General features: G+C 62.7%; 2 protein-coding genes across 2 annotated transcripts; both read right to left on the reverse strand.

Moving 5' to 3' along the window:
* Window positions 1-4,022: 4,022 nt before the first annotated feature.
* Window positions 4,023-4,612, reverse strand: LOC135310093 (intercellular adhesion molecule 1-like). Its single transcript, XM_064437113.1, has 2 exons — window positions 4,381-4,612; window positions 4,023-4,261 (listed from the first exon to the last, which is right to left on the reverse strand). The coding sequence occupies exons 1-2, from the start codon at window positions 4,610-4,612 to the stop codon at window positions 4,038-4,040; spliced, it is 456 nt and encodes a 151-aa protein (XP_064293183.1). The 3' UTR covers window positions 4,023-4,037.
* A 3,971-nt stretch (window positions 4,613-8,583) lies between these two features.
* LOC135310099 (intercellular adhesion molecule 1-like) lies at window positions 8,584-18,392 on the reverse strand. The gene is made up of 12 exons (XM_064437119.1): window positions 17,689-18,392; window positions 15,673-15,948; window positions 15,273-15,590; window positions 14,919-15,185; window positions 14,508-14,783; window positions 14,169-14,411; window positions 13,838-14,049; window positions 12,839-13,070; window positions 11,369-11,641; window positions 9,648-9,926; window positions 8,942-9,184; window positions 8,584-8,822 (listed from the first exon to the last, which is right to left on the reverse strand). Exons 1-12 carry the CDS (start codon window positions 17,738-17,740, stop codon window positions 8,599-8,601), a joined length of 2,895 nt encoding a protein of 964 aa, XP_064293189.1. The 5' UTR covers window positions 17,741-18,392; the 3' UTR covers window positions 8,584-8,598.
* Window positions 18,393-18,661: the final 269 nt, after the last annotated feature.

The following is an 18,661-nucleotide window of genomic DNA, read 5'->3' on the forward strand; positions in this document are numbered from 1 at the left end:
AAAAATTCTGTTTTCTTAGAAAATTAGAAAAAGTCTGTTTTCTTCAGGATACCAGTCCCGCCCCCGCCCGGTTTGAGACTGTGAGACCCTGTTTTCATGAGCCTCCCTCCTCTCCATAAATAATATATAGTTTCTTACTATCATCGTTGTAAATAACCAAATAATACACAATCATAACCTTCACACATTTTACGAACACCCGGTAAGGGACAATCCACATATATCTAATATTTTGTTTAACTCCCTGATTTTTCTGGAACCCCTCAGGTCCTGGCTTGATCTTCCCACTTGTTTTACGCCAATTAATCACCCAGATTTCCAGTAACAACTGGGACGTGAACACAATGACCCTTTTAACTGAAATTTGCACGCGCACGAACTCCGTGACCACATAATAACATCCGAATGAAATTACTTTACCCGCTGTTATTGAATTATTCGCTCTTATATTTGTCAAAGGTTAGATTTAAATCTAGAAGGCAGACACCCCCCCCCCCCAATCTGGGGAGTTTTAGACGTGCAGTTAAGCCTCTATTGCGGATTCTCCCGAATGACTGGGTAAATCGTAAATCTCTGTTATGGAGAACTACAAAATACACAACTTTCGCCTTGGTATAATCAGATTAAAGAAGATTTTCTGAGTTCTATAACTACGCTAATGGAAAATAGGCATTAATCTCTACGTAGGCAAGTCCCGTTTCTGAAGCACAGGCCATCGAGGCTGTCGGCTCAGGACTTCCAAGTCGTACGAAGGCAGATCGTACGTCTCCTGGCCGGAATGGGTGGACTGGTGTGTCCGAGGGAAGGGAAGCCCTGGGATTTCCGTACCTGTGTAGTGAAGACAGCCAGGGAGTTTTGCACGAGGCAGAAGGGTTTTGCACCAGGGCTGAGGGGTTGTGCCCGCGGGCAGAGGCTTTTGCACAAGGCTGGGGGCTTTGCACGGGGACGGGAGGGTTTGCTACCCCGGCAGAAGGGGTTTGCACCAGGGCCGAGGGGGTTTGCGAGGGCTCGGAAGGGTTTTGCACCGGCGCCAGCACCCACCGCCCCACTCCCAAGCAACACGCAACGTGTCCGAGCCCTTCCGCAGCGTCTGGTCGCCCACTCGGAGCTGAGATTCTCAGGTGGACTCATCCCCCATCATCTTCCTCCCCGACCAGTAGCTCCAGGCTCACGGGACCCTCCTCCCAGGGCGGCAGGGGCTGGCGGCTGCCCAGGAGCTGCGGCTTTGTTGTGGATAACTACAGGGTTAAACTTGCAGCTTGAGCCATTTTTAACCTAAACCCACATCCTGAGAAATACAAACAACTCCATGAGCCAACTTGTGAAAGGAATTCAAGGTTCAGGAGCTGAGAAACTTCAAGGACCGATAACAGAAACATCCTCCCGCGAGGAAGCTCGAGGGATGCCACGGCCACGAGACAACAAAACCAGTGCGAGCCACGGCGCGGGGGGGGAAGGTAACTGCGGCGGGGGGAGGTTGCGACCACCGACTCACTGAGGGACGAAAGGACTGGACCCCACCCCACCTTTGGAGCACGTGCAGTGAATTAAAATCGCGCTGTAGCTTTATAACTAGGCGGAAAAGCTGCAGCCCAGTGGCAGAAGAGGGTGCTCGGTCAGGTCAAGGATTATGCATTAGATGGGCGCCGTGGTTTATCTGGCGTATATAAATGTCAAAGTGAACGGCAGCAGGTGTGCCCGCGAGGAGGGGCGATCCCCCCCCGCCCCCGGCGCCGAACGAAGCAATGCCCGCTCTTTAATATGCCCAATGTTAAGGAGTTTTATTCCTGGTCTTTGGTGACACCGACCTGCCCCACCCCCGTCCCGTGCCCCCCTCCCAAATCTATTCCCTGTGGGGCCCAATCCCAGCTCCATCCCCCAGCCCCTTCTCTGTCCCCCGGCCCATGCCCCCAGTCCCCTGCCTGTCCCCCCATCCCCTGCCTGTACCCACATCCCCTGCCCGTACCCCCATCCCCTGCCTGTCCCCCCATCCCCTGCCTGTCCCCCCATCCCCTGCCTGTACCCACATCCCCTGCCCGTACCCACATCCCCTGCCTGTCCCCCCATCCCCTGCCTGTACCCACATCCCCTGCCTGTACCCCCATTCCCTGCCCGTACCCCCATCCCCTCCCCGTACCCCATCCCCTGCCTGTACCCACATCCCCTCCCCGTACCCCCATCCCTTGCCTGTCCCCCATCCCCTGCCTGTACCCACATCCCCTGCCTGTACCCCCATCCCTTGCCTGTCCCCCATCCCCTGCCTGTCCCCCCATCCCCTGCCCGTACCCCCATCCCCTGCCCATACCCCCATTCCCTCCCCGTACCCCCGTCCCCTGCCTGTACCCCCAGTCCCCTGCCTGTCCCCCCATTCCCTGCCCGTACCCCCATCCCCTGCCCGTACCCACATCTCCTCCCCGTACCCCCATCCCCTGCCTGTACCCCCATCCCCTCCCCGTACCCCCATCCCCTGCCTGTCCCCTCATCCCCTGCCCGTACCCCCCATCCCCTCCCCGTACCCCCATCCCCTGCCTGTCCCCCCATCCCCTGCCTGTACCCCCATCCCCTGCCCGTACCCCATCCCCTGCCCGTACCCCCATCCCCTCCCCGTACCCCCATCCCCTGCCTGTCCCCTCATCCCCTGCCCGTACCCCCATCCCCTCCCCGTACCCCCATCCCCTGCCTGTCCCCCCATCCCCTGCCCGTACCCCCATCCCCTGCCCGTACCCCATCCCCTGCCCATACCCCCATCCCCTGCCCGTACCCCCATCCCCTGCCTGTACCCCCATCCCCTGCCCGTACCCCCATTCCCTTCCTGTCCCCCCATCCCCTGCCTGTACCCCCATCCCCTGCCCGTACCCCATCCCCTGCCTGTACCCCCATTCCCCTCATCCTGGCTCCCCCCGATCCCCCCGTGGGGCCGACAGCCCTGGGGGTCACCAAGGAGATTTGGGGGTGCGGGGAGGGGGTGTCACTGTGGGGGTCAGCAGCCAGCAGCACCAGTGCTCTCCCCAGAAGCGGCTCCGTTGTCCCGGGGTGTGAAACGCCAAACTCCACACGGAGCCGAGGGGGTTTATCGCGCTCGTACCCGTGCAAAGCTGGGCGCTGGCGGCAACTCCGCGACGCTGTGCCCGCACCGAGGAACGCCAGGGATTTAAACAGTTTAATGCGTCAGTAACAGCTCATATTCCCCCCCCCCCATCTAATTAATTAGTTATATTAAAAGCACAGCTCCCTTTAAATTTGCTGCACACGCTCGGGGAGTGAGGGGCTTATTGGAAAGGGGGGTTTTCTGGCCAAAAGCCCTGATTTTTAGTATTACAATGAGGACAGGTCGCCTAAAGGACGCTTTGTTTTCGTTCTTATCGGCACCCCAATCGTTGGCCTCCCTGACTCGACACTTTATCAGCCCCGCTCGCAGCGGCTTCTGAGGCGGGATGTTCCCTCCTATCGGCCTCGCAGCTCCCCTCAAGGACAGAGGCGTAAACCAGACGCTTCCCTGTCCCCCCGTGCCCGGCGCCGCCCGGGGCGCTCGCCTTTGCCAGCCTCACGCGGGGCATGGGCATCACTTCTAGAAGGAAATTCTGTTTGCTCAGGGAAATCTCCAGGAGGGGGTTGAATTGGTCCCAAGGAGCCAGCCAGGACCCCAACACCCCCCAGTACAGCCCAGTAGAGCCAATAACACCCAAAACAGCCCAGTGCAGCCCAATAAAGCCCAGTACAGCCCAGTATAACCCTCGCCCCTCACACCACCAGCAGGTGCTCGTGCAGCTCATGGATGAATTGGGATGATCCCACAAGGACAATCCAGCCATGAACAGATGTTCCCGCGCCGTGAGGGGAGCCTGAGATTGGGGTGATGGGCACGGGGTGGGGGTTCTGCACCCCCGGAGCCACCCTGACCCCACAGAATCCCAGCAATGGGCACAGCCTGGGGCTGCAACCACAACCTCCCCCCTGCAGCACCCCTGGGGGCTGGAAACATCCCTCAGCCCCGGGGGTTTGGCTCCGGGCAGGGGGGACGTGGCTCCCTGGGGGGGCTACGGCTGAGTCTCCGGCACCGAACCGTTGAGAGCAGTCGTCTCCTCCGAGTGTCCCTGCGGCCGCCGTGCCTCCATCTCCAGCCGCCTCTGCCGCTCCTGCAGCCGGTACTGACGGATTTTCCTCTTGCGGTAGTAAATGCGGTAGCCCACCGCGCCGGCGAGCAGCACGGCCACCACCACCAGCAGCACCACCACCAGGAGCACCATGTCAAGGTCATGATCTGCCAGAGAGAGGGGATGGGTGGTCAGCGGTGATGAGCCCGCAGCTTCCCCCTGCAATCCCCAGGACCCCCGACACCCCCAGCACCCCCAGCACCCCCCAGACCCCGTCTCCACTCACAGCTCACGCTCACGGTGACGTGCTGGACAGCTGTTCCCAGCGGGTTGGTGGCCTGGCAGAGGTAGGTGCCGGCATGGGCGCGGGTGACGCGGTGCGGCACGCCGACGGGGAAGGGCTCATCGCCCTTGGTGCACGCCAGGTGGGGCGGAGGGTTGCCCCGTGCCGAGCAGCGCAGGGTCTCATCCTGCCCCTCCGTCCAGTTCTGGCTCGGGGGGCAGCTCCCATCGTCCATGCGGGGCTGGCCTGGATGCGAGAGCAGAGGAACTGAGACCGTAAGTCGGAAAAAGTAGGAACCCTCTAAATCTCAGTTTGTAGTTTCAGAAAGCGGGCATTCCTTTTTGCGGCGTCGGGCGACGGCAATCGCTCCACCTAGTGTGTGCGCCGAGTTGCTCAACCACAGAGGTTATACGGAGTCAAAATAAACATGTTCATTGGATTTGTAGGAAATGAGTAGCACGGTCATACTATTTCCTGGAAGTCATTAATATATGTAAATGTCCCTAAAGCACGCGCATTCATGCCCGTTGGCGGTCTTCCACGGTCCTCTGGTGGTCACTGATAGTCTTCCCCACCGCGTCCGCTGGTTGAACACAGTCTTCAGGCACGCGAGGTTCGTTTGTGGCTTGGCTACACAATTCTTACCGATACAAAACCAGCTTGTTCTAGCTCATCTTCCCTATTTATTCTACTCAGAGATAGAGTGCCCCCAGGCCCCCCTCTAGTCACATGTAACAAACTCAAAGACTATCTGTTCGCAAAGTCTTCCAAGCATTTCAGACTTAGTTATGCTGCTCCGATTAGAAGGGGACCGTATGTTCTTTTCAAAGTTGGTATCGATCCCTCCTTTTCTTTTGAGGGTTTGTAGCCAGCAAGCTACGACCCTCATCACGTTAGCTTTCCATTTTTACAGCAAAGGTTGGAGCAAGAGTTACAACAAACACTCCGTCATTACACAGCTAATTACGTGTACAGCAAGAATGAAAACAATTAATAAAAATGATTACTTCAACCAGGACCAATCGGGCAACCACACGGTTACAGTCTTGTTTAATGCCTTCACCAATGAGCGGGGCGAGGGGATCGGGCGCGCCCCCAGGGAGCTGCAGATGGCACCGAGTTGGGTGGGAGGGTCGAGCTGCTCGAGGGTGGGAAGGCTCTGCAGAGGGGCCTGGACAGGCTGGATCGATGGGCTGAGCTTAACTGGGTGAGGCTTAACAAGGCCAAGGGGGCCCACTCCTGCCCTTGGGTCACCCCAACCCCAGGTAGCGCCCCAGGCCTGGGGCAGAGGGGCTGGGAAGTGCCCGGCGGAGAAGGCCCTGGGGGTGCTGGCTGACAGCCGGCTGGGCATGAGCCAGCAGTGCCCGGGTGGCCAAGGAGGCCACCAGCCCCCGGGCTTGTGTCAGCACTGGGGTGGCCAGCAGGAGCCGGGCAGGGATGGGGCCCCTGTGCTCGGCCCTGGGGAGGCCCCACCTCGAATGCTGGGCTCAGGTTTGGGCCCCTCGGGACAAGAAGGGCCTGGAGGGGCTGGAGCGTGTCCAGAGAAGGGCAGCGGGGCTGGGGCAGGGTCTGGAGCACAAGTGTGCTGGGGGGCGGCTGGGGGAGTTTAGCCTGGAGAAGGGGAGGCTGAGGGGAGCCCTTCTCGCTCTCTGCAGCTGCCTGAGAGGGGCTGGAGTGAGGGGGGGTCGGTCTCTGCTCCCAAGGAACGAGCGATGGGACGAGAGGAACCGGCCTCGAGCTGCGTCAGGGCAGGTTTAGGTTGGGTGTGAGGGGAAATGTCTCCCCTGCCAGAGCGGTCAGGGAGTGGCACAGGCTGCCCCGAGAGGTGGGGGAGTCGCCGTCCCTGGGGGGGTCAGACACCGCCCAGACGCGGCCCTTGGGGACGTGGTTTGGGGGGGGGTTGGGGCTGGACTCGATGGTCCTCGAGGTCTTTTCCAGCCTTAATGATTCCATGATTTTATGATTGTGCCAAATTTCTTCAAACCCTAAAGATGTGTCACCCTCCTGCATTTGCGTAACTGTGTTGACCTGCTGTTTGATAACCCCAAAGTCTACATTTATTCGTCCTGTTTCATCAATATATGTACAACAGCCAGAGTTGGCAGCTGTGCATGAAACGCTTCTGTCAAATTTCTGGTGAAATTTAAAGAGAGAGATTCATGGCAGAGTAGTATTCTCCCCTAAAAAGATCCCCACCTAAAATGTTATTCAATGTATGGTTTAAGGTTTCTACCTTCAATTCTGAAAAGCTACTGGGTGATGCTTTGCTTAAAGGTGTATTTTTTACAAAAACCTGGCTTAGTCCAATTCGACACTGTCGCCCCTAACAACCTCCCAGGCGAGCTAAGGAAGCGTGGGCTGGACGGGAGGACAGCGAGGGGGGCTGAGAGCTGGCGCAAGAGCAGAGCTCCGAGGGTCGTGAGCAACGGGGCAGGGTCTGGCTGGAGGCCCCTCACTAGCGGTGCCCCCCAGGGGTCTGCGCTGGCTCCAGCCCCGGTCAACGCATCCATCGGTGCCCTGGACGAAGGGGCGGAGCGTCCCCTCATCATCCTCGCTGGCGGTCCCAAGCCGGGAGGGGCGGCTGATGCGGCGGGGGGCTGTGCCGGCCCCCAGCGAGAGCGGGACAGGCTGGAGAGCTGGGCCCGGGGGAGCCTCAGGGACCGCAGCGAGAGCAAGCGTGGGGTCCTGCCCTGGGGAGGGGTGACCCCCCGCACCGGCACAGGCTGGGGGACCTGCTGGAGAGCGGCTCTGCTGGGAAGGGCTGGGGGTGCTGGGGGGCAGCGAGGTGACCCCGAGCCAGCACCGGGCCCGTGGGGCCGAGGAGGCCAGCGGTACCTGGGGGGCATGGAAAGGCGTGTGGGCGGCAGGGCGAGGGAGGTTCTCCTTCCCCTCTGCTCTGCCCCAGTGAGGCCACATCTGGGGGGCTGCACCCAGCTCTGGGCCCCCCAGGTCAAGGAGGAGAGGGAGCTGCTGGGGAGAGGCCAGCGGAGAGCTACGGAGATGGTCAGGGGCTGGAGCATCTCCCGTGGGAGGAAAGGCTGAGAGACCTGGGCTTGTTCAGCCTGGAGAAGAGAAGGCTGAGGGGTGTCTCATCAGTGCCTATAAATACCTGAAGGGTGGGTGTCAGGGGGATGGGGCCGGGCTCTTTTCAGCGGTGCCCAACGCCAGCCGAGGGGCCACGGGCACAAGCTGGAACACGGGAAGTTCCCCCTGAACATGAGGCCAAACCCCTTCCCTGTGCGGGTGCCAGAGCAGGGGCACAGGCTGCCCAGAGAGGCTGTGGGGTCCCTTCCCTGGAGACATTCACCCCCCGCCTGGACGTGGCCCTGTGCCCCTGCTCTGGGGGTGCCTGCTCCAGCAGGGGGTGGGACGGGGTCATCTCCAGGGGTCCCTTCCGACCCCCACCACTCTGGGATTCTGTGACCCGAGAGGCAGGCATGTGCCAACTACAGAGCCACGCCTCTCCCCCCCAAATTTTCAGGCATTTGAGTCCAAACCCAACAACCATTCTTGTGGAGTATTCAAGTGATGTTTTGTGCTAAAATCAGTTGCGGATTTTGATCCCAATGGGATTTTTGCCAAACTCTGCTCATGGCTGCCACAATGATCACAAACAAAATTGCAAAACTATTCATGATCTTCTAAGACTAATCTAAGGGGAGAGTGTTGGTTTACAGTCCGCATCGGGGGAGCCTTTCTAATTCCAGAGTAATGGATCCATGATCCTTTCCCTTGAACTTTGGCAGCTGTGAAAGTTCTCAGGAGTACTCGGAATGGTCCTTTCCACTTTTCACTTCACAGTAACCCTGACGCCACCCAGTGCAGCCCAACACCCCCCAGTACAGCCCAGTAGAGCCAATAACACCCAAAACAGCCCAGTGCAGCCCAATAAAGCCCAGTACAGCCCATTATAACCCTCGCCCCTCACGCCACCAGCAGGTGCTCGTGCAGCTCATGGATGAATTGGGATGATCCCACAAGGACAATTCAGCCATGAACAGACGTTCCCGCGCCGTGAGGGGAGCCCAAGGCCAGGGTGATGGGCACGGGGTGGGGGTTCTGCACCCCCGGAGCCACCCTGACCCCGCAGAATCCCAGCAATGGGCACAGCCTGGGGCTGCAACCACAACCTCCCCCCTGCAGCGCCCCTGGGGGCTGGAAACATCCCTCAGCCCCGGGGGGTTTGGCTCCGGGCAGGGGGGACGTGGCTCCCTGGGGGGGCTACGGCTGAGTCTCCAGCACCGAACCGTTGAGAGCGGTCGTCTCCTCCGAGTGTCCCTGCGGCCGCCGTGCCTCCATCTCCAGCCGCCTCTGCCGCTCCTGCAGCCGGTACTGACGGATTTTCCTCTTGCGGTAGTAAATGCGGTAGCCCACCGCGCCGGCGAGCAGCACGGCCACCACCACCAGCAGCACCACCACCAGGAGCACCATGTCAAGGTCATGATCTGCCAGAGAGAGGGGATGGGTGGTCAGCGGTGATGAGCCCGCACCCTCCCCCTGCAATCCCCGGGACCCCCGACACCCCCAGCACCCCCAGCACCCCCCAGACCCCGTCTCCACTCACAGCTCACGCTCACGGTGACGTGCTGGACAGCTGTTCCCAGCGGGTTGGTGGCCTGGCAGAGGTAGGTGCCGGCATGGGCGCGGGTGACGCGGTGCGGCACGCCGACGGGGAAGGGCTCATCGCCCTTGGTGCACGCCAGGTGGGGCGGAGGGTTGCCCCGTGCCGAGCAGCGCAGGGTCTCATCCTGCCCCTCCGTCCAGTTCTGGCTCGGGGGGCAGCTCCCATCGTCCATGCGGGGCTGGCCTGGATGCGAGAGCAGAGGAACCTCGTTTCTCCCCGACACCGGCCCCGGCGGCGTCACCAGCCCCAGCTGAGGCCAGCGGGGTCCCCGCTGCAGCGGGGTCCTGCAGCACAAGCCGGGCCCCAAGGCTTGCTCTAGGGCTGAGGGGCTTTGCACGGAGCCGAGGGGCTTTGCACGGAGGGGCACGAGGTTTTGCACCAGGGACAAGGAGCACTGCACTAGGGCAGAAGGGTTTTGAGCCATGCTTGAAGAGCTTTGCACAAGGCAGAAGGGTTTTGCAGCAGGGCTGAGGGGTTGGTCTCAAGGACAGAGGCTTTTGCACAGTGTTGAGGGGCTTTGCATGGGGAGAGAAGGGTTTTGTACCGCAGCAGAAAAGCTTTGCACCAGGGCAGAGGGGGTTTGCAAAGGTTCAGAAGGGTTTGGCACCGGCGCCAGCACTGCGGCAGCACCCACCGCCCCACTCACACATCACATGCAACGTAGCATTTGCTGAGCTCTTCCTCAGCGTCTGGTTGCCCACTCTGAGCTGCGATTCACAGGTGATCTGATGCCCATCATCTTCCTCCCCGACCAGTAGCGCCTTCCTCACAGAACCCTCTGTCCAGGGCAGCAGGGGCTGGCGGTTCCAGAGGGGCCGCATCTTCAGCCCCGGCGGCCGGCTGGGCGCCGAGGAGCACTCAATGACCACCGACTCGTTGCAGGAGGCGTTGGGGTTGGTGATGGCCAGGTGCGGCTGGGGGAGGTCTGCGCAGGAGCGGGACGTGACACCCAGTCTCTTGGGTCAGCCCAGAGAGGGTCCCGCCCGAGCACTGCCAGACCTGGCACATCCCAAGCTCTCCCACCCCTGGGACCCATTGTCAGACCCGGCACCCGCCTCATCCCAAGCTCTGCTGGACCCAGCACCCGCCTCATCCCAAGCTCTGCTGGACCCAGCACCCGCCTCATCCCAAGCCCTGTTGGACCCAGCACCCGCCTCATCCCAAGCTCTGCTGGACCCAGCACCCGCCTCATCCCAAGCTCTGCTGGACCCAGCACCCGCCTCATCCCAAGCCCTGCCAGATCCAGCACCCGCCTCATCCCAAGCCCTGCCAGACCCAGCACCCGCCTCATCCCAAACCCTGCCAGACCCAGCACCCGCCTCATCCCAAGCCCTGCCAGACCCAGCACCCGCCTCATCCCAAGCCCTGCCAGACCCAGCACCCGCCTCATCCCAAGCTCTGCTGGACCCAGCACCCACCTCATCCCAAGCTCTGCTGGACCCAGCACCCGCCTCATCCCAAGCTCTGCCAGACCCAGCACCCGCCTCATCCCAAGCTCTGCTGGACCCAGCACCCACCTCATCCCAAGCTCTGTTGGACCCAGCACCCGCCTCATCCCAAACTCTGCTGGACCCAGCACCCGCCTCATCCCAAGCCCTGTTGGACCCGGCACCCGCCTCATCCCAAGCTCTGCTGGACCCAGCACCCGCCTCATCCCAAGCCCTGTTGGACCCGGCACCCGCCTCATCCCAAGCTCTGCTGGACCCAGCACCCGCCTCATCCCAAACTCTGCTGGACCCAGCACCCGCCTCATCCCAAGCCCTGTTGGACCCGGCACCCGCCTCATCCCAAGCTCTGCTGGACCCAGCACCCGCCTCATCCCAAGCCCTGTTGGACCCGGCACCCGCCTCATCCCAAGCTCTGCTGGACCCAGCACCCGCCTCATCCCAAGCTCTGCTGGACCCAGCACCCGCCTCATCCCAAGCCCTGTTGGACCCAGCACCCGCCTCATCCCAAGCCCTGTTGGACCCGGCACCCGCCTCATCCCAAACTCTGCTGGACCCAGCACCCGCCTCATCCCAAGCTCTGCTGGACCCAGCACCCGCCTCATCCCAAGCTCTGCCGGACCCAGCACCCACCTCATCCCAAGCCCTGTTGGACCCTTGGGACCCGCGCTGGATCTGGCACCTGCCTCATCCCAAAGCCGCTCCCACACAAGCTCTGCCAGATCCGGCCCCCAGCTCATCCCAACATCTCTTCCCAGCACCAGTTGTGGCCCCATCTCCATCCCAGTTTGCCCCATCCCGCTGCCCCCTGAGGGGTGGCGGCTCCCCAGGTCCGGCGCATCCCGACCCCCTTCCCGCATCCCCCATCCCCGGCCCCACCCACAGGGAAAGCCCCACGGGAAGGGCTCCTGCAGCCTCTTACCGTAAGCCAGCACCGTAAAAGTCTCTGTCTTCCTCTCCCCGAAGCAGGAGAAGTAGCAGATGATGTCAGAGAGGGGCTCGGTGATGTTGCGCAGCCGGACGCTGAGCCAGCCCGGCCCCCGGCCCACCCACTCCTTGCTGAGGGAGGTCTCAAGGCCCCCGGACGCCTCGGCATCGGGGCAGCTCGTGGAGCAGTTCAGCAGCACCGTCCCACCGTAGCCCACCTCTGAGGAGGACCCTTCCAGGGTCACATTGAAGGCGTTGGTGGATGGTCCTGGAATGGGATGGCCGAGGGGGTGGGATGAGCTGGGACACATGGGATGTTCCCAGTTGGATTGGGGTGAAGGTGGGATGATCTGGAACCCATGGGATGTCCCCAGTTGGATTGGGGTGAAAGTGGGATGATCTGGGATCCATGGCATGTTCCCAGTTGGATTGGGGTGGCTGTGGGATGAGCTGGGACACACAGAATGAACCCAACTGGGTCAGGGTGCAGGGGGACCTGCTAGGACACAGGGGACATCCCAGACAATGTGGGTCAGGGTGAAGGTGGGATGACCTGGGACACATGGGATGTGCCCCGCTGGGGTGTGGTGCGGGGGGACCAGCCCGAATACATGAGATGTCCTGCAGGGGGATGGGTCAGGATATACATGAATGAGCTGGGATGCACGGCGTGAGCTGGGACACGTGAGATGAGCTGCAGGGGCGGGTTGGGGTGGCAGTGGGATGAGCTGGGACACACAGAATGTCCCCAGTTAGACTGGGGTGAAAGTGGGATGATCTGGGACCCATGGGATGTCCCCAGTTGGATTGGGGTGATGGTGGGATAAGCTGGGACACGTGGGGTGAGCTGGGACACATGGGATGAGCTGACGGGGTGGATTGGGGCACAGGTGGGATGAGCTGGGACACACAGCATGTTCCCAGTGGACTGGGGCAAAGGTGGGATGATCTGGGACACACAGAATGTCCCCTGTTGGATTGGAGTGAAGGTGGGATGATCTGGGACATGTGGGATGTCCCCAGTTGGATTCGGGTGGCGGTGGGATGAGCTGGGACACATGGGATGAGCTGGGACATGCAGGGTGAGCTGGGACACGCAGGGTGAGCTGGGACATGTGGGATGAGCTGGGACATGCGGGATGAGCTGGGACATGTGGGATGAGCTGAGGGGGTGGGTTGGGGCAGAGGTGGGATGAGCTGGGACACACGGGATGAGCTGGGGTGGGATGAGCTGGGACACACGGGATGAGCTGAGGGGGTGGGTTGGGGCAGAGGTGGGATGAGCTGGGACACACGGGATGAGCTGGGGTGGGATGAGCTGGGGCAGAGGTGGGATGAGCTGGGACACATGGGATGAGCTGGGGGGGTGGGTTGGGGCAGAGGTGGGATGAGCTGGGACACGCGGGATATCCCAGGCCGGGTCGGGGTGCAGGGGGACGAGCCAGGACCCGGGGATGGCACTCACCGCACAGAGCCAGCAGCAGCCCCGCAAGGGACCAGGCAGGGAGGCTGCACCGGCGCATCGCCGTGCCAGGGAGCCGGGAGCCGCGGTTATGGGAGCGGTAGCCGGAGCCCATCACCCCGGCACAGGGTGCTGGGAGCGGGGGGCCCAGCTCAGAGGCACATCGTCCCCCATCCCGTGCCGCGACGGCTGCTCTCCATCCTTCCTCTCCCCCGTGGCAGCGCCCTGGCTCCTTCTGGGCCCCACCGTACCCGGCTACGCCACAGGTGGTGGGCAAATGGCGGGATGAGGAAGGAAGCGGGGTTTGGGTACCGCGGCGCATGCTCGGTGTCACCGCAGCCACCGTCGGCTCAGGGAAGCAGAAACCCCCAGAGCTGGGATATCCCCATCCCCAACCAAACCCCCAGTGGGTCGCGGCGCTGCTGCCAACAGCCTTTATTGGTGAAACATGGCATGACAGCATCTTCCAGCCTCTCCCAGCTGCATTTCCCTCCGCTCTGGCTTCTCACCCTTCCGCCACCATTGGTGCCAACACCTCCCCAGCACCGAAATCCTGGCATTCAGCCCGGATGCTTCATGCTGGGCAGCAAGACCCCCAGCCCCGGCGTCACCGTGGGGAGAGGGAAGAGACCGCGGCCACCCCGAATCCGATTCCAGGTCTCCCAATGGATAAAGTTCAGAGAGAAAAGGAGCATCTCCACGACAGGGGGGAGGTTTGTGCCTCGCTCCCCCCAGCATCCCAACCACGTGCTGGCCCGGCACGTCCCTCTCTGGGAGCTGTCACCTCCCTGCGAGAACAGCGGCCGCCAGCGCTGCCTCACCGTGGCGTCCACCATCCCGCCACGGCTCCCACCCAGTCCCCGATGTCACTGTCACATCATGCGGAGGGAGCCTGCGTCCGTGGCGCTCAGCCCTTGCCGGGGCACTTGCCCACGGGCAGGGGAGCGGGAAGGGCAGGGGGCTGCCAGCCCCTCCACCGCCTCTGCCCTGCTACGGCTGAGCCTCCCTTGCTGAACCGTTGAGAGCGGTCGTCTCCTCCGAGTGTCCCTGCGGCCGCCGTGCCTCCATCTCCAGCCGCCTCTGCCGCTCCTGCAGCCGGTACTGACGGATTTTCTTCTTGCGGTAGTAAATGCGGTAGCCCACCGTGCCGGCGAGCAGCACGGCCACCACCACCAGCAGCACCACCACCAGGAGCACCATGTCAAGGTCATGATCTGCCAGAGAGAGGGGATGGGTGGTCAGCGGTGATGAGCCCGCACCTTCCCCCTGCAATCCCCGGGACCCCCGACACCCCCAGCACCCCCAGCACCCCCCAGACCCCGTCTCCACTCACAGCTCACGCTCACGGTGACGTGCTGGACAGCTGTTCCCAGCGGGTTGGTGGCCTGGCAGAGGTAGGTGCCGGCATGGGCGCGGGTGACGCGGTGCGGCACGCCGACGGGGAAGGGCTCATCGCCCTTGGTGCACGCCAGGTGGGGCGGAGGGTTGCCCCGTGCCGAGCAGCGCAGGGTCTCATCCTGCCCCTCCGTCCAGTTCTGGCTCGGGGGGCAGCTCCCATCGTCCATGCGGGGTGCGGCTGCAGGAAGAGCCAGATTAGGGTTAACAAATTAATTCCCATCTGGAAATTTCCCCTTCACCAACCCGGGATGGAGCCCGGCTGCGGTGTTCTCACCGGTGACGGTGAGCCGGACGGGCGTGCTCTTCTTCAGGGTTTTGCCGCTGACAAGGAGCTTGGCATCACAACTCAGCTCCACCTCGTTGTGTTCCTCGGGCACCTTCAGGTTATAGTGCTGCGGAGACTTTCCCCACTGCGTCAGCACGCGGTCGCCGGTGCGCATCTGCAGCTGGAGCTCGGTGGAGTGGCCGGGTGGCAAAACACACAGCACCGTCACCACCGTGCCGGCTGCCGGGCTGGTGGTGTTGATGTTTAGCTCCGGTAAGGGGAAATCTGCGGGTGATGGAGACAACATTGGGGTGGTTCGGTGATGCCGTGGCACGAAACCACTCCCCGCTTCCCACTGCAGCGCACCAGAACTGTGCCACCAGCAGGTCTTTGCCGGCACCACCATTGCCCGTTACTCACGGTAGACGTGGACGGTCGCCTCTTTCCACCGCTCCATGGGTCCCACGTTTACGGTGCAAACCAGCCTGAAGTCCCCCGGCTGGCTTTGGGACACCGCGGCAGTGGCCCGGTGCCCGTCCTGGCTGATGAAGAGCGGCAGGGTCTGGTTGGAGAGTGCCAGCTCGAACCGCGGCACCGGGAAGACGTGACCGACGGTGCAGCTGGCATTCACCGTCTCGTTGACCTCCAGGTAGATGTCAGGCTCCAGCTTGGGATCCTCCGGGAATTCTGCCACCGGAGAGAAACACCCTGGGATGAGCCAGTTGCCACAACCACGGCAGAGCAAACACCAGTTTGATGCCGGTGCCAGCTTACCGTAGACGGTCACCACCTGTGGGTCAGAGGTGATGTTGAACTGTGGGCCGTAGGGCTCCAGGTCGAGCAGCGCCTGGCAGGTGATGTTCTGGCCATCGTCCCGCTGCTCTGCCGTCAGCTCGTAGGTCACCTGCACCGACACCGGCTCGTCCTGGCTCAGCCGCTTGAAGGTTTCGGTGTGCAGCTTCTCGCTGCCCCGCCACATGGTCACCGTCAGGTTCCGGATCGGTGCAACCTTGGATACGTTGCACACCAGCTTGTGGCTCTCACCCACGGCCAGCTGCGGTACAGGCTGCAGCTCCACCCGCTCCGGCGCACCTAGGGGAGAGACGCCGAGTGATGGGGATGATCCCAGTTTGCCAGGAGAGGCAGGGAACCCCCTCTCCCCACGGTGCCTTACGGTAGACGATGAGTTCGGTCGTCACCACCTTCCTCTCCCCTCTGCAGCTGTAGTAGCAGAGGATGCTGGAGTTCCAAACGGTGACGTTTTGCAGCTCCACCACCGTCTCCGCCGGCCCCGTCATCACCAAATGCTTCCGAATCGATGTCTCCACGTTGCCGGATGCGACGGGATCCTGACAGTCCGTCTTCAACTTCAACTGGACCGATCCGCCGTGTTCCACCACCAGCAGCGCCGGCTCGACCAACAGCTCAAAGGAGGCTCCCAACTGTGCTGCTGGGACAACCAGGGGTTTGAGGAGGGGGGTAGTTAAGGGGGCAAGAGGACCCCCAGGCTGGTCCCCAATCCCTCGTATGGCAGAGGGGAAGGTTGAGGGCACCCCTTTTCTTGTCCCCAATCCTTGTTATGGCGTGGGGGAACATCAAGGGCACCCCCAGGCTCACCCCCAAGCACTGGTATGGCAGAGGGGAAGGTCAAGGGCACCCCCAGGCTCATCCCCAAGCACTGGTATGGCAGAGGGGAAGGTCAAGGCCACCCCCAGGCTCACCCCCAAGCACTGGTATGGCAGAGGGGAAGGTCAAGGCCACCCCCACGCTCACCCCCAACCACTGGTATGGCAGAGGGGAAGGTCAAGGCCACCCCCAGGCTCACCCCCAAGCACTGGTATGGCAGGGGAGAAGGTCAAGGCCACCCCCACGCTCACCCCCAAGCACTGGTATGGCAGGGGAGAAGGTCAAGGCCACCCCCAGGCTCACCCCCAAGCACTGGTATGGCGGAGGGGAAGGTCGAGGGCAGTCCCAGGCTCATCCCCAGTCCCTGGTATGGCAGGGGAGAAGGTCGAGGGCACCCCTGGGCTCACCCCCAACCACTGGTATGGCAGAGGGGAAGGTCAAGGCCACCCCCAGGCTCATCCCCAGTCCCTGGTATGGCGGGGGAGAAGGTCGAGGGCACTCCCAGGCTCGTCCCCAATCCCCGATATGGCGGGGGGGTACGTCAAGGGGCACCCGGGGCTCGTCCCCATCCCTGGCGCGGCATGGGGGAAGCCAGCCAGCCGCAGCGGTCAGGGAGAAGCCACAGAGCTGACAAGCTTCTCCTTTGGCTGTGGGAAGTGGCCGGCTTCGCGGGTGAGCAGGATCCGTCCCCCCGGTCCAGCTGGAAGCCTTCAGCCAGCAATCCATGATGACGGCGGGGAGGGACAGGCCGGATGCTGAGATCCGCTCTCATCCCGTGGGGACAGCAGCAGCTGTCCCCAATCAGTACCCGGTGCATCCCCCCAGTCCCCTCTGACCCCCCGTGCCGGTGCTTTCCCGGCAAAGCGTCTGCTGCCGAGCCCACCGGGCTGCGGAGGAAGCCCCCCTGGGTGAGTCAGCACCAGCACCCTTGGGTGGGGGATTCCCTGCAAGCAGTTGTGAGGTTTTCCTCCCACCGTTGGTCCTGCCCTTCCTTAGAAAAACTGCCGACAGGAAGAGACTGAAAAATACTCCCCTTTCGATCCAGGAATTTCGCAAGAACAAACCGGACCGGGTGACTGCGCCTCCCGCTCGCTCCCCGCTCGCTCCCCAAGTTCTCACATGGGACACGGCATGGAGGCGATGGCTTCGGGAAGAGGGGGCTGGGATGGAGCTGGGACACCCCCCCTCAATCCCAGCCGCCCCACCAGCCCCCCCGGTACCGGGCAGGGCCCGATGCTGACACCGTGGCGGCAAGCTTGCGCTCAGACGGTACGTCGATGGAGACACGTACACCCCCCACACACACGCTGTGACACACTCGTGGTGCCAAGCTCACGTTGACACAAGCGCTGGCACCGATGGGCTCGCGCTTGCACCGGCGTGCTTGCCGCGACGCTACCGACACGCTCGCGGTAACACGCTTGCACCGGTGCGCTTGTGCCAACATGTTTGCGCTGGCCTCACCCCTCTGTGCCGGGAACACGCCTCGGGGGGGGGTTTCCAGGTCCCCACCACCCTCGCTCGGTGTCACCCCCAGCCCAGTGTCCCCCCAGCGTCCCCTCACCTGTGATGACACCCAGGGCGCAGAGGGCCAGCGGCAGCACCGTGGGGTGCATGGTGCAGCAGGGTGCTGGGGTGGGCACCGGTACCGGCACCAGATGGGCTCAGTCCTCTGGAAGCACTGGGATGGGTTGGGGTCTTCAGGAATACCAGAATGGGTTGGGTCACTGGGGTCGATCCGGTTGGGCTTCCCAGGAACACCGAGAGGGGTTGGGAATACTGGGATGGGTCCAGTCGGGCTCTCTGGGACCAGATGTTTCAGGATCTCCGGGATGGATCCAAGTGGGGTCTCCGGGACCAGTCAGTTCCAGATCTCTGGGATGGATCCCGCCAGGCTCTGTGGGACCAGTCAGTTCGGGATCTCTGGGATGGATCCGTTCAGGCTCTCTGGGAGCACTGGGAAAGGTCGGTTCAAGCTCCCTGGGGTGGGTCCAGTTGGGCTTTCCGGGATCGGTGGGTTCAGGCTCCCCAGGAGCAGCGGGATGAATCCAATGGGGGTCTCCGGGAAGGGTCGGCTCAGGGTCTCCAGGAGCACGGGGGGGATCCGGCCGGGAACACCGGCATCGGTCGGTTCGGGATCTCCGGGGTGGGTCCGGTCAGGCTCTCCGGGAGCACCGCGACGGGTCGAGATCTCCGGATCGGGGTTTCGGTGTGCGCTGGACCCTCCGTCCGTCCGTCCGTCCGCCCGTCGGCCGAGCGGTCGGACCCGCCCGGGGCGGCGCTTTATGGGGTCGGCGCTAGCCCGGCCCCCGGGGAATTCCGGTGCGGCGGGGACTTCGGAGGCGGGGTTCCCCCGGAGCAGCGGGCGACCCCGGGGGCTGGGGGGGGACTGGAGGGGACTGGCCGGTGGGCTCCGGCCCCGTCCTGGGGCAGCTCTCCTGCCCCCCTGCACTCCTGCCCCGGCATGGGGCTGTTCTCCTGCCCCCCCGGCCCCGGGATGGGGCTGTTCTCCTGCCCCCCTGCCCTGGGATGGGGCA

Source organism: Phalacrocorax carbo, chromosome 30 (genome assembly GCF_963921805.1).
Source record: "Phalacrocorax carbo chromosome 30, bPhaCar2.1, whole genome shotgun sequence".
NCBI lineage: Eukaryota > Metazoa > Chordata > Aves > Suliformes > Phalacrocoracidae > Phalacrocorax > Phalacrocorax carbo.

Bases quoted from the DNA above. Each gene is read 5' to 3' on its own strand.
- LOC135310093 (XM_064437113.1), bottom strand. From the start codon at position 4,612: ATGGACGATGGGAGCTGCCCCCCGAGCCAGAACTGGACGGAGGGGCAG. The intron at 4,262-4,380 runs GTGAGTGGAGAC...TCTCTCTGGCAG, and splicing joins CGTCACCGTGAGCGTGAGCT to ATCATGACCTTGACATGGTG.
- LOC135310099 (XM_064437119.1), bottom strand. From the start codon at position 17,740: ATGCACCCCACGGTGCTGCCGCTGGCCCTCTGCGCCCTGGGTGTCATC. The intron at 15,949-17,688 runs GTGAGGGGACGC...TGGTTGTCCCAG, and splicing joins CGCCCTGGGTGTCATCACAG to CAGCACAGTTGGGAGCCTCC. The intron at 15,186-15,272 runs GTAAGCTGGCAC...CTCCGGTGGCAG, and splicing joins ACAGGTGGTGACCGTCTACG to AATTCCCGGAGGATCCCAAG.